Consider the following 14,064-nt stretch of genomic DNA (forward strand, 5'->3'; position numbering starts at 1 on the left):
CTCTGAACATGTTCAAATGTTGTTCTGGTTTCAGAGCTTCAGGTTCATGTGCATCCAGTGAGAATCGGCAACATGTTTGCTGCTGGGGAGACGGTATTCCTGAGCTGTGTGGCACAAGGCTGTGCCTCTCCTGGCAGGAACTTTGCCCTCTATCGGAATGGACTCAACTTAGGGCAGTCCAGCAAATTGTCAGCCATCTATAACTTTGACAGCCAGCATGCAGGTACCTACACCTGCCGCCCAATACCACCCCAAAATGTGCAGTCACCGGGAGTCACCCTGGCTATTGGCTGTGAGTATAAAATATTTCTGATGCTAATAATTATCCCAGTATTAAAGTTCAGCTCTTCATTACTTATGTAACATCAAGGTAGAGGATGTGCAATTCAAATATGCCCTTCCTTGTAGCACTTACATTTGATATCTCTCTCTCTGTCTGTCTTAGATGCTCCTCGCTACACCACGGTGCAGATGACCCCTCGAGAGGCACTCACGGAGGGCGACTCAGTGACTCTGACCTGCAGCAGTGATGGAGCTCCGCCAGCAGAGAGTTTTGCCTGGTTTAAGGAGGGAGAGAGTGGCAGCTTGCCAGACAGCTTTAAACCAGAGCTGAGACTGTGGAGTTTGGACTACAGGGACCATGGAGAGTACTTCTGTGTGGCCCGCAACACACTCGGCACAGACCGGTCCAGACCGCTATTAGTAAATGTCACATGTAAGACAAACCCTATAGTTCTTTCATACATTAATGCATTGCTTATCTGCAAATATTTTCATGTAGGCATAAAAATCTATATGAGGATTTTTAATGGCTGATGCAGATACCATTATCTATATAGCAAGATGGCCGAAGGCTGATATAATGCTGATATATATAATACAATTCAATGACAGCAAATAATATGTACACAAAATTGCTGAATTGAAATTAATATTAATTTTACAAAAATTTTAAAACAGAAAATTGATAAAAAATATATTAACAAGGCTGTCATTTAGTAACTCGATCAAGGGGGAACAACCAGTTCTTTTAATCGGTCAAGTGATCACAGTTATCGCCTAATGTCCATAATCTCAAAATGGAAAAGTAATTGCCATGACCAATGTATTGTTCTATCACAAAAATGAATTATTATCTGGTCTCTTTGCATAACTGATCTTATTAACCATCTATAAATAGACCCTTTTCAGATTTGCAGGTTTGCAATGTGGACGTAAACTATTGCAGGGGAAAACTTCTATAGAATAGACAGATAAATATGATAAATAGCAGACCACAGCAAATATTATTTTTGCATTCCCGTTTGCACCAACCTCAAAAGAAAAAATCCACTATTACGTTTCAACGATTGTCCAAAAGAGGATTACGGCAGTCGGAAGAGAGTGAGATGCCAAATTTACTGTCATTCCCTTAGCAACTGTATTAGAAACATTTCACCGCACTGGTAACTATTTGATTATTTATATAGTTTTACAAATTCCAGAGCAATATAATACAAAATATAGTGTTATAAATTGACACTTTTTAATTAAAAAATGTGTGCTAGATTTACACTGCTAGATAAGGTGGATTGTTTTCATTTTTTCAGTTAATCATAGAGTCGGTCAAAATGACAGCTTATTAAAAGGGATAGTTTAAATGAGAGAATTGTTATTAATGGTTGAACTATCCCTTTACTCACCCTCATGTCATCCCAGTTGTGTGTGACTTTCTTTCTTCTTTCTGTAGGTTCAAATAATGCAAGTGAATGGTGGACAAAAATTTGAAGTTCCAAAAAGCACAGAAAGTCATCATAAACGTAATCCAAACGACTCCAGTTATTAAATACATGTCTTCATAATCGATATGATAGTTGTGGATGAGAAATAGATAACATTTAAAATCCTTTTTTACTGTAAGTCTACACTTTCACATTCAACTTTTTTTTTTTACCGATTCACATTCTTAGTGCATGTCACAATTTACTGGGCGGGGAGGTGATTTACAGTTAAAAAGGACTTCAATATTGATCTATTTCTCACCCATCTTTCATATTGCTTCGTAAGACATATTAAACCACTGGAGTTGTATGGATTATGTTTATGCTGTCTTTATGTGCTTTTTGGACCTTCAAAGTTCTTGCCACCATTCACTTGCATTGTGAGGACCTACAGAGCAGAGATATTCTACTAAAAATCTTTGTTTATGTTCTGTAGAAGAAAGAAAGTCATAAACATCTGGGATGGCATGAGGGGGAGTAAATGATGAGAGAATTTTCATTTTTGGTGAACTATGCCTTTAAGAAATGTATTTTTTTCGGGTGTAGATAGACACCAGACATATGAACTTTCCCTTTCTCTAATTAGATTTCTTTGCTGAGTTTTTCTTTTTTGAGTGAGAGTTTTTTTTCAGTTACAGGTTCTTGTGTAATAACTTTAATTTCGGCAGGATGTTATGTCAGATTGTCACACATTGTCTGCCAACCTTCACTATATCAAAGTTCAAATCATGTGTACAAATGTAGAAAATATTAGGGAACAACATTTGCAAAGAATACTTTGCAATGAAAGAAGTAATTGCATGGATTTCATGAAACTAGAACTTTCCACTTGCTTGGATTTGAACAAACCATAACATAACTGGTCACACGTTTTGGTCTGACAATGCTCTTCATACCTCAAAGAAGTTTGTTAGACTGAAGCACTAATTGTACAAGTAATACATTTTACAATAAGGTTCCATTTGTTAACATTAGCTAACAACATTAGTTAACTTGAAGTAACAATGGATGATATTTTTACAGCATTAATTAATTAATTAATCTTGGTAAGTGTTAATTTCAACATAGAGTAATACATTTTTAAAATCAAAAATTGTAAATGTTAACTTATGTAATGCACTATGAACTAACATGAACTATAATAAACAATTTTACACTGCCTGGCCAAAAAAACTAAAATTTCACCATTTGGATTTAAATAAGAAGGTACTTATGACCCTATGATTGGATCATTATTGCATTGATTAATATGTTTCATCTGGAAACAATTCTTTTAACCATAACTGATGCAATGTGTAGCTTCTCATTTCTTAAACAACCATGTCGGAAGATGTATCCTGTGGTCCTTTTTACTGTGTTTAAGAAGGGGCAAATTATTGGCCTGCATCAAGCAAACAAAACAACTAAGGAGATCGCTAAAATCACTGGAATTGGATAAAGAACTGTCCAACATATTATTAAAACCTGGAAGGATAGTGGTGAACCAACCAAAGTGTGGTCAAATAAATCTTGAATGATCGTGATCAGAGATCACTAAAACGCTTGAAGTCACATCGTAAAGAATTGTCAGCAGAACTCACGGCTATGTTTAATAGTGAAAGTAAGAGCATTTCCACATGCACAATGCAACAAGAACTTACAGGATTGGGACTAAACAGCCGTGTGGCCACAATAATGCCACTTGTTATTGATGCTGATCAGAAAAAACAACTTCAGTTTACTAGGGAGCATAAAGATTGGACTGTGCAGCACTGGAAAAATGTCATGCGGTCTGATGAGTCCAGATTTACCTTATTCCAAAGCGATGGGTGCGTCAGGGTATAAGGGAAGTGCATGAAGTAATGCACCCATCATGCATAGTGCCCACTGTACAAGACTCTGGAGGCAGTGTTATGATCTTGGGTTGCTTCAATTTGTCAGGTCTAGGCTCAGCAACATTTTGCAGCAATAAAATGAAGTCAGCTGACTACCTGAATGTACTGAGTGGCAAGGTTATCCCATCAATTTATTTTTTTCTTCCCTGATGGCACGGGCATATTCTGGGACAACAATGTCAAGATTCATCATGCTCAAATTGTGAAAGAGTGGTTCAGGGAGCATGAGGAATAATATTCACCCATGAATTGGCCATCAGAGCTCTGTGTGACGCTCACACTGTTGTCCTTCCTGGCCCAACGCAGAATGCAATCAGCATGAGAGGGATAAAGACAAGACGGAGATGTCAGTTCGAGAGAGAGAGAGTTGCACACAGCTCCAGTCCATGTGCAACTCTCTCTATCCCTCGAACTGGCGTCTCCGGCTCGTCTTTATCCCTCTCACGCTGATTTGGTCTTCCCCGCCTCCTGGGAACATGAGTAGGACTAGGGGAGGGAGAGCGGGAGAGACAGAGAGAGAGGAGCGAGAGAAAAGAAAAATATAAAACAAACCAAAAAGCACGCCAGTCCCCGATCACACATCCAGTCGATCCTCAGCCAGCTGGGTAGCGGTCCTCAATGGCACCAAGGGATGGCACTAGACCAATTCAATTTCAAGTAGACGTTAATTACATGCAGTTCACTTAGACACAACATACAACGTGCTCTCTAGCACACACCTGCCGGCAGACACACCCACAGCTCCATGTGATGCTCACACTGTTGACCTTCCCGGCCCAACGCAGAATGCACATGATGAGCAAGCTGTGTGCAAGTCTCTCTCTTTATCCCTCTCACAATAATTGGGCGCCAGGCGTCCATCCTCACGGCCTGGCCATTCCCTCCTTCTCATCACACCAATGTATTAACTTTTCCAATGAAACCTTATTGTAAAGAGTTACTAAAATGTCTTAACAACATCAATTTGTGTGCCTTATAATATACTTTTCTGTTAAATAATATTTAACTGTGTGCATTTCTAGACTCCCCAAAGAACACCAGAATCATGGTCAGTCCTAAAGGAGATATCATGGAAGGGTTTGCTGTCAATCTGACCTGCAGCAGCAACGGCAACCCTCCTGTGCAGAAATACACCTGGTATAAAGTGAATGGCAGTCAGCCCTGGACCAAAGGCTCTTTGCAGAATCTCACCTTCCCCAGTGTGCATTCCCATCATGCTGGACAGTACTACTGCACTGCATGGAACACTTTTGGCATGGGAACATCACCCACTGTTACATTTACAGTGCTTTGTAAGTTTATACCTATACTTTCAGGGTTCCATTGGTCAAAGAAAACCTTGCAGTTAACATGGTCAATGTCCCAAATTTGCTGACTTGATTAGTGCAGAATATTCAATATTTTTCTTCAATTGAAGTCATGATGTTTCTTTTTCATTTTTGTATATCCTAAAACATTCGGTCTAGATGTGTATATATATATATATATATATATATATATATATATATATATATATATATATATATATATACTGTATGTACAGATTTCAGAAGATGCTTTATGCAAAACGTTAGTGTAAAATGTTTTTTCTAACCTCCCTCTCCTGTCTCTCAGATGCCCCAAAAAACACTTCTGTCCTGGCTCGTCCCTCCACAGTGATCGAAGCAGGCAGCTCGCTGACGCTGACCTGCAGCAGTCAGGCCAACCCAGCGGTGGAGAACTACACCTGGCATCGTATCAATTCAGCTGATGCCTGGGAAACTCGATCGGGTTCCAGCTACACCATTGCTGAGGTCAGCTCTGGAGCCAGCGGCCAGTACTACTGCGAGGCCCGCAACCGCATCGGAGCACACAGCTCCCCTGTCCTGACAGTGAAAGTTCGAGGTTTGTACATTACGCAATGACTGTGTTCAACATTGTTTTTCATTGTTTGTTTGTAACCGATACAAGTAACCAATGTGCTTGGGGGCCTTTGACTACTTAGGGGCACTAATCTGTTGCAAAAAGTATGTGCATAGTATAAATAAATATCAAAACTAATCTTTTAGATTTTGTTGATTGTCAGTGTAAAATTATATTAAAATAAAATAATCTGTTTTTTTATTGGAACATCTAATATATTTTGGTTTATTAAACGGATAGCTATGGTAAAATCCAGACAAATGCACATTCTTCATTTATTCTGCAAGTTCTTAAATTGCTTGCCAACCATAAAAACCTAAGGCCCGTTCACACCCCATCCCTGCACTGTTTTTCAATGTTTTATATATAAACATAAGCTAGATGATGTCTTTGGCCACTGCACCACATTTCACAGTTTTTTCACCTTCTCTCGCAGGAGTGCTATTTTTTATATATGGCTTGTCAAGTTAAAAACAGCTTTAACTTTTAAAAATGCATCTCAAGACACCTACTTTCTGTTTTAATCATTGCACTGTACCTGAATGACTAATTTCAGTTCTTTGACGTGTAATCGGGTAGCCAATTAACTTCCATACTCTCTGGTTTCACTGTTTCACGCTGCAGAGTTTTCTCTGAAACCCTCCTCCTCAAGTTCCACATGTCTGTATCTGCTAAATGGGGATTATATGGGTCATACATATTGTATACCATATTGAATATATTGAATAGAATCCTTGGAATAGAATCCTTATTATTTTGGTCACACATTATACACAGTTTTTTGCATATATACAGTGAAATGTATTAGTTTTCACATATCCCAGCTAAGCTGGGTCAGAGTGCAGGGTCAGCCCTCGGAGCAGATAGGGTTAAGGGCCTTGCTCAAGGGCCCAACAGTGGCATCTTGGTGGTGCTGGGGCTTGAACCACCGACCTTCTGGTCAGTAACCCTGAGCCTCAACCTGCCCCCACACATGCTGCTTGATGCACCAAGATTAGTCCACCAAGACTAATTTCCTATCAATATGTCATACTCACATTAACATGCTAAAAATATTCATGAGTTGTCATGACTGATCAAGTACAAGATTGTGTTTGTTCTGAACAAAACTGCTGAGATATCTTCACATATAACTTTTAGGTTCAAACCTTTAAAAACTCATCGCTTTTCATAAAAACAAAGTCAAATCAGAACATCATTATGCTTTAATAAAAATATCCTCACATCAGTTACACTTTATTTTGACATCATTGTTACAGTGTAATAACACACGTAAGTACTGAGTAATATTACTTAACAACATATGCTTACTGTAGGAATAGGGTTTGGGTTTGGTTTAGGGTTGCATGTAGTTATGCATAATTTACTGTTATTACTATAGTCATTACAAGGACAATGTAAAATAAAGTGTTTAAAAATACAAAACAGCCACATTTGAAGTCGTAATAAATTCCAGATAAACGCCCAACTGTGATAGCACATTCTATATTAAAGATTTGAAGTTGCTTGGCAACCACAACAATCTAAAGGGCCCTTCACACCAAACATGTTTACACGTACATATGTGCTGTTTTTCAATCGTTTCTTTTACTGTTGCGCCAAGGCTCGCTGTTTTTCAGCGACTCACACATAGGCACCATATTTTTTAGACGGCATGTAATTTAAAAAGAACTGTATATTTTTTTCAAGAATGTATTCGGTCCGAATAGGCTGTTGAATAAAAAACAAAAAGTGGTTCTAAAAACCCTCCAATTTCTCCAAAACATGAAATACACATCAGAATATCACAATCCATGGTGAAAACATCCACTATTATTGAGTCGTAGAAAATGGACCGGATTCATACCAAAATTGTGTAAAGTTTTTAATAGATCAATTATATTCATGTATGCCCATGATTGAGGAGCTGTTGTGGTTTCTATGTCCAGGGCGACTAAAGGTGATTGCATTGGTATCTGCAGTGGGTGTGTCTGTCGGACTGATCTCCTTAACTGTGGTCGTCATGATCAGGTGACTGTATGATGGCTTTTATGCTACCTGTAATAATAAACGTTTGATATTCTCTTACACAAACCATTTCAAATTTCTTTCACAGTAAAAACATGCATCGTGTGGACACTGAAAATCTTGAGGAAGAAAAACAGGTCACTGACTCAGTTTGTGTTCTACCTTTTATTCTGTCATTATAATAGCTAACCTTAAATATATTCATTAAATTATGTTTTTCTCTTAAAAACAGTGTTCACCAATAGTTGATTTACCAGCAAGCGATACTCTATTCAGGAAACCAACATCAGAGACATTTCTCCTCAAGAGTAAAAAAATGTCAGACATACTGGTAAGATTTATTTTCTCAGATCCTCCTCCAGTAATTTCACTGCAGAGGGCCATGTCCCAATTCAGGTATGGATGGGACACATGTGTTTCATATGGTCAAATACTGTCTCCAAAATCTAGTGAGCTGTCTACATAGGATGCACCTGGCATGAATGCTTTTTTAAAAGGTAGGCAGCATAACTATGTATTTTGGCTGTGTACAACAAGGCAGCTCACTAGATATTGGTACAGAGCCATATGTGGACAGGAAATGAAAGAGGACAATGTGGCACATACTTGCATGTCACAGTGCTTTTTATTTTTTGTGTGGTCAAGGAGGAGCCAGAGGAGATGTATGAAAGTACCCGCCCTTCAATCTTACCCATGAAAGAAGTCCCTCAGAGTGCTGAACAACCGGGAAGAATCAACTACATTACGGTGCATTATTCACGCATGCCCAGGTTAAACACAGTTACAAAGTCTATACAGTATTGTGCTCTTTTGTTGCTGTTCCCAGTCATATCAGCAAGAGATGTTGCAATTGAAACAAGTTATATTTTAAGATATATGCATTTAAATTTCATAACAAAATTCCACCAAATTTAATTCAGTAATCTTTCATAAAATAAAACTATTTACTGTATATATACATATTCCAAAAGTTTGGAATAATGTACAGATTTTATCTTATGGAATGAAATTGGTCTCTCATTCAATGTGAAAAAGTACTATTACAACTACTTCAAAGAGTTCTCATCAAAAAATCCTCCACGTGCAGCAATGACAGCTTTGCAGATCTTTGTTATTCTAGCTGTCAGTTTATCCGGATACTCAGGAGACATTTCACTCCACACTTCCTGTAGCACTTGACATAGATGTGGCTGTCTTTTTGGGCACTTCTCGTGCACCTTACAGTCTAGCTGATCCTACAAAACCTCAATGGGGTTAAGATCCATAACACTCTTTTCCAATTATCTGTTGTCCAATGTCTGAGTTTCTTTGCCCACTCTAACCTTTTCTTTTTGTTTTTCTGTTTCAAAAGAGGCTTTTTCTTTGCAATTCTTCCCAGTCTTCTCTTTACTGTTGTGCATGAAACTGGTGTTGAGCGGGTAGAATTCAATGAAGCTGTCAGCTGAGAACATGTGAGGCGTCTATTTCTCAAACTAGAGACTCTGATGCACTTATCCTCTTGTTTAGTTGTAAATCTGGTCTTCCACATCTCTTTCTGTCCTTGTTAGAACCAGTTTTCCATTGTCTTTGAAGCCTGTAGTGTACACCTTTGTATGAAATCTTTATTTTTTTTGGCAGTTTTAAGCATTGTATAGCCTTCATTCCTCAAAACAATGATTGACTGATGAGTTTCTAGAGAAAGCTGTTTCTTTTTTTTTCTTTTTTTACCTAACATTGACCTTAAGACATGCCAGTCTATTGCATATTGTGCCAACTCAAAAACAAACACAAAGACAATGTTAAGATTAATTTAACGAACCAATAATCTTTCAGCAGTGTTTGATAAAATGGCAAGTGATTTTCTAGTACCAAATCAGCAATTTAGCATGATTACTCAAGGATAAGGTGTTGGAGTGATGGCTGCTGGAAATGGGGCCATGTTTTATGAATTTCATTTAGTTAAACATTATACTATTCAATTTGATGGAATTTTGATCTGAAATTGAAATGGATAAATCTTAAAAATAAGCTAAAATATTAATTTTTGAGTGTGTATTTGTCCTCTTCATTTACAGTCTGGATCAGGTGAAGGTCACAAACATATCTCCAGATGGTGAAAAGAAACTCAAAGATGGCCCTGATGTTATTTTCAGCAAGCAGCCAAGAGAGGGGACCACAAAATCTGAACCCTAACCCTAACCCTAACCCTGTCTTAAAATAATGTCTTAAACAAAATAAATTGAATTGAGAAGAAAATAGTGTAAGATACTAAGACAGAATACAGTATATCTTGAATTAATTTTATTTTTCATATCACATTGGAAAATTGCTGTTTGGTTTAAACAGAAACCTTACAAAATTTTACAACATTTATGATTAAAACAAGACAAAACAGTTTACCAATTTGGTAAAATAAATCAACTTAATTCTGGATACCTTTCACTGAAAACAAGTCTTAATATATTATGCAGTTTTGCTTCATAATTACATTAATGGACCACTGAAATGATTAGCAATATCTGAGAATAGGTGGTACAGGTAGAAGTTCTTTGAATGTTCTTTTTTTATTATGTCCTGCTGCATTATGTCATTATGTCTCTATCTTTAGAGATATCATGTAAAAAGAATACCCACTTTAAAATTCCAAATTATGTATTATGTGTTCAGAACTCTCAAATACATTTCTTATCCAATGTCAACAAAGAGTCTGTTTTTAATGATGCTTAGGATTTTTCCAATCCACCATTTATGGCAATCACTTTTTATGATTTAATATACATAGTGTTTGATCCAGAACATGACTTTTAAAATAAAATAAATTTGCATTGTATAGAGAGGTTATAGCACATGCTAATTTGTACCTCAGGTCCCTAGAAAGGCTTTATCTTTAAACATACAAATTCTACTTATCAAACCCCAAACAACAAGACAGAGAAAGCAGAATGATTTTCCTGCATACTTCAGATTGAACAATAAGCACAGTATATATAGTATACAGAGGGGTTCAAAAGTATGAGACCACATTGGAAATTTCCTTGCTTCCATTGGAGCACACAAGATGCTCTTTGGAACATACATCAACATGGATCATCAGGTTTTGTACAAACTTGTGGTGTCCAATTAGTCCCTCTAGTACAGTGCCAGAAGGAAATGTGGTCCCTCTGATATGCAGTATAGCAGCAGTGGCATTTAAAATACAAGATACTATATACAAGATAAGTATACATGAACAACATATAGACTGCAAAAGATGAAAATAAATCAGAATGGAATTGAATACTAGGCGATGTAAACAATATCACATAAATAGATAAATAAATGACTAAATAAACTATGATAAATGGAGCAAACAAACAGGAAAGGCCAACTCATCAATTTGCATGCACACATTTGGCAACTTTTGGATATATATTTTATTGAGAATCGAAACCAATGACCCAAGCTAAAGAAACATTGTTTTGATCCCAGTTTGTGTTCACTCTCACCAGCATATCTCATCTCCAATATTTTTCTCATCCTCTGTGGTAATAAGATGCTTATTGGTGATGTGTTTTTTGTTTAAAGTGGTCTGGACCTCTGTCTCCTGAAAGACAAAGCCGTTTGCCATGAGTTTGTAGGACTAGAAATAACAAAATGACATACTTATCAAGCCAAGTGCTTTGCTTACCGTGCCTTGCATCTGACGTAAATCACAATGCCTGTTATTATGAAGACGAGAATAACTCCAAACAGAATGCCAATAGTGGTTGAAGATGTACTTCTCGCTGCAAAGGAAATAAGAAAATGTAAGTCTTCCAGATATTGGTTTTGCACATATAAATGTATATATAATTTTGATAGACCACAAGCATTACAACTGCTTAGTGCCATAGCAGCCACAATCACATGACTTCCTGTCTACATCTAACAATGACATAGTAAAAAATGAATGTAAGTTAAAAATTTGTGACTGAAAAATGTGTTTATTTGTGCTGAATAATATTATGTTGACTGGTTACTGTTGGTGAGGGGTTTTTAAATACAATTCCTGTGATATCATGAAAACTAGACAGGTTTATTTGAGGAAGTCTCTTTAAATACAAAAAACAGGAACCCAGTTCTCACCATGCAGAGAACATTGCCCAATAGGAAATAGACAAGAAATGACAGACAAACCTGTTGTTTTTTCACCTATTTTCACATAAATATGTTGTCACTTGTTTATGTTAACTTTTACAATTAATACAAAATGTATTTCAGATATAATTTGTATATTTAACACAACTGCATTTCATTGTTGCAGGGTGTTTTAGTGAATCTATTTATAAAAACAAACAAACACAAATGTTCATTATTTCAGAATGCAGAGGAATAACCTGGTTAAATACATTTTGGTAAGACTTTACAGTAAGGTTCCATTTGTTAAACTTAGTTAAAGGTGCAATATGTAGTATTCGCCTTGTGTAAACGGCTGGTAATGCAACTTAAAAAATGAGCCCTTCCCGGACTTCCTAGTTAGCCTATTAATGCCTGTAGATTGTTTTTTATGCGAAGGTAGCGGGTACCTAGTGTTGCAGTTTGTTGTCAATGTTGAATAGCGGAAGCACTGAGGCAAGGCTCTTGGGAGCGTGCATAAACATCACATTCTTTCAAAAGCGACCAGCTCCCTTTGCATGAAAATCAGTGTACAGGCTTTAATAGGCTAACTATCTTTAATAACGAATGGTATAATAATCATCTTTATGTCCTTTTTGGAGCTTGAAAGTTTTGGCCCCCAATAACTTGCATTGTAGGGATATAAACACATCATATCTCCTTCATAATATCTTCTTTACGCAGAAGAAAGAAAAATCTGACGTTTCATAAGGGTGAGTAAATTATAAGAGAATTATAACTTTTGGGCGAACTATTCCTTTAAGTGCTGTTGCCAGTATGAGATACATTTCAACACTGTTCTTGTTTATATCTTACAGAAAACCAGTAGAGTCACTCCTTTCTGTCCTGGAAGCTTGGCCTTCAGGTGATCAGTGATGAATCGGAATACATATTCACCGCTGTCTGTTGATCTCAGGTCAGATATCTTCAGAGAGCAGTTCTTGCTGCCCTTCTGCCCAAAGTACTGTACTCGGCCCTGATACGACTGCTCTGGGAATATCCCTTCACTATGGTAAACATATCTTTCAGTGATGCATTGGCTTTGATTCAGACACCACATCTCTGAGAGCACTTTGTGTGGTGTTCCCTGGTCTGACCCATCAGGGTAGTCATAGATGCAGGACAGAACAACTGACGACCCAAGTGAAGCATAGACTGGGTCCACAGGGACATGCACTATCCAGTCAGCAGCAAGAACACCTAAAATGGAAATGTATGTACACTGTAAACCAACAGTAACTTACTGCACTGCAAAAAACAAACAACATTTTAAATAAATGTTTCCCAGTAGAAAGATAAAGATAATAATACAATATCTTGAATTAAGTTGCATTATGCAACATACAAACAACTACCATAATTAATTTTAAGTAAGGTACAAATATTGTATGGTTTGCTGTAAACTAATGCCTCTGTTTCAAAGGTTTTGAACCTATTTGAACTGTTTGAAAATGTGTACCTTATTTGAAATGAATTATGGTAGTTGTTCGTATGTTGTTTATTAATTTACAGTGATTACAGTACTGTAGATCCAGTAACCAATTACAGTATAAAGTAACTACAATCTGTTACAGTTTAAATACAGTGATACATAAAAGCCTTTTCTGTTTGAATTCAGTCATTGCATTTTCAGGAAATGCAGCAGCACAAATGGACAACAACAACATCATTTAAACAGTTTTTTTGTTTACATACTCCATTACAAATGCAGCAATAATACTGTAAAAACAACAAGAGTCAGTGTATAGGAAATCTTTAGTTTGAAGGAATTCAAAACGAGTTTCTAACAGCTACTGTGGTTGGAAAAAGTGAACTCTAAACACCCTTCATATCTGTGCATGCTAAAGCAACTGTACTGTAACTAATATTCTTTGTTGCTTAGACAACTTAGTAGAAGTGACACCAAATGATGTTTCATTGTGCAGTGATAAAGATGTAATCTCACCTGATAGAATAAAAGTCATCAGGTGCCATCTGCCTGGAAGGAGATTTGGAACCATTTTTGCTACCTTAAGTACTGTATTTCTTTACTGAGCAGTACTAGGGTTAAGAGTCTACTTTTTGTTCCTCCTTTGTCTATTTCATTATTATGTCATTATTTCCTGCATTTACACAGAACCTATGTTTGTGATTCATGTGTGTTGCATGATGGTATACTTAAAAGAGATATTATTTATATATATAAATAAAAATAAACTCGCCAATTCTATTCTTTAAGAAATAGCAAAAAAGTTACAGTGGAAGTGAATGGGGCCAATTTTTCAGAGTTTAAAGGCAGAAATATGAAGTTGATAATTTTATAATATAGCTTACATGAATTCGTCTGTTAAAACGTGTGTAATATTTTAGCTGTAAAGTTGTTTAAATAGTAATTTTATGGTTGTTTTAGAGTTTACAGCATTATGTTG

The 14,064-nt window shown here is 36.7% G+C and overlaps 2 protein-coding genes across 2 annotated transcripts in view; one reads left to right on the forward strand and one right to left on the reverse strand.

Annotated features, from left to right (window-relative positions):
- Positions 1–9,722, forward strand: part of LOC127656485 (B-cell receptor CD22-like) — an 11,759-nt gene extending 2,037 nt beyond the window's left edge. Inside the window, exons 4-12 of the mRNA XM_052144833.1 lie at positions 35–292; positions 446–715; positions 4,657–4,926; positions 5,249–5,518; positions 7,465–7,546; positions 7,632–7,696; positions 7,801–7,874; positions 8,189–8,313; positions 9,598–9,722. Of these exons, the coding sequence (XP_052000793.1) occupies positions 35–292; positions 446–715; positions 4,657–4,926; positions 5,249–5,518; positions 7,465–7,546; positions 7,632–7,696; positions 7,801–7,874; positions 8,189–8,313; positions 9,598–9,715 (1,532 nt within the window). The 3' untranslated portion in view covers positions 9,716–9,722. The remainder of the gene's footprint in view (positions 1–34; positions 293–445; positions 716–4,656; positions 4,927–5,248; positions 5,519–7,464; positions 7,547–7,631; positions 7,697–7,800; positions 7,875–8,188; positions 8,314–9,597) is intronic.
- A 137-nt stretch (positions 9,723–9,859) lies between these two features.
- On the reverse strand, positions 9,860–13,731 carry LOC127656408 (uncharacterized). Its single transcript, XM_052144729.1, has 4 exons — positions 13,602–13,731; positions 12,473–12,856; positions 11,190–11,286; positions 9,860–11,105 (listed from the first exon to the last, which is right to left on the reverse strand). Exons 1-4 carry the CDS (start codon positions 13,654–13,656, stop codon positions 11,081–11,083), a joined length of 561 nt encoding a protein of 186 aa, XP_052000689.1. The 5' UTR covers positions 13,657–13,731; the 3' UTR covers positions 9,860–11,080.
- Between the last annotated feature and the right edge of the window lie 333 nt (positions 13,732–14,064).

Source organism: Xyrauchen texanus, chromosome 15 (genome assembly GCF_025860055.1).
Source record: "Xyrauchen texanus isolate HMW12.3.18 chromosome 15, RBS_HiC_50CHRs, whole genome shotgun sequence".
NCBI classification, from domain to species: domain Eukaryota; kingdom Metazoa; phylum Chordata; class Actinopteri; order Cypriniformes; family Catostomidae; genus Xyrauchen; species Xyrauchen texanus.

Bases quoted from the DNA above. Each gene is read 5' to 3' on its own strand.
- LOC127656408 (XM_052144729.1), bottom strand. From the start codon at position 13,656: ATGGTTCCAAATCTCCTTCCAGGCAGATGGCACCTGATGACTTTTATT. The intron at 11,287-12,472 runs GTAAGATATAAA...TTTCCTTTGCAG, and splicing joins AGTGACTCTACTGGTTTTCT to CGAGAAGTACATCTTCAACC. The intron at 11,106-11,189 runs GTAAGCAAAGCA...TTTGTCTTTCAG, and splicing joins TACGTCAGATGCAAGGCACG to GAGACAGAGGTCCAGACCAC.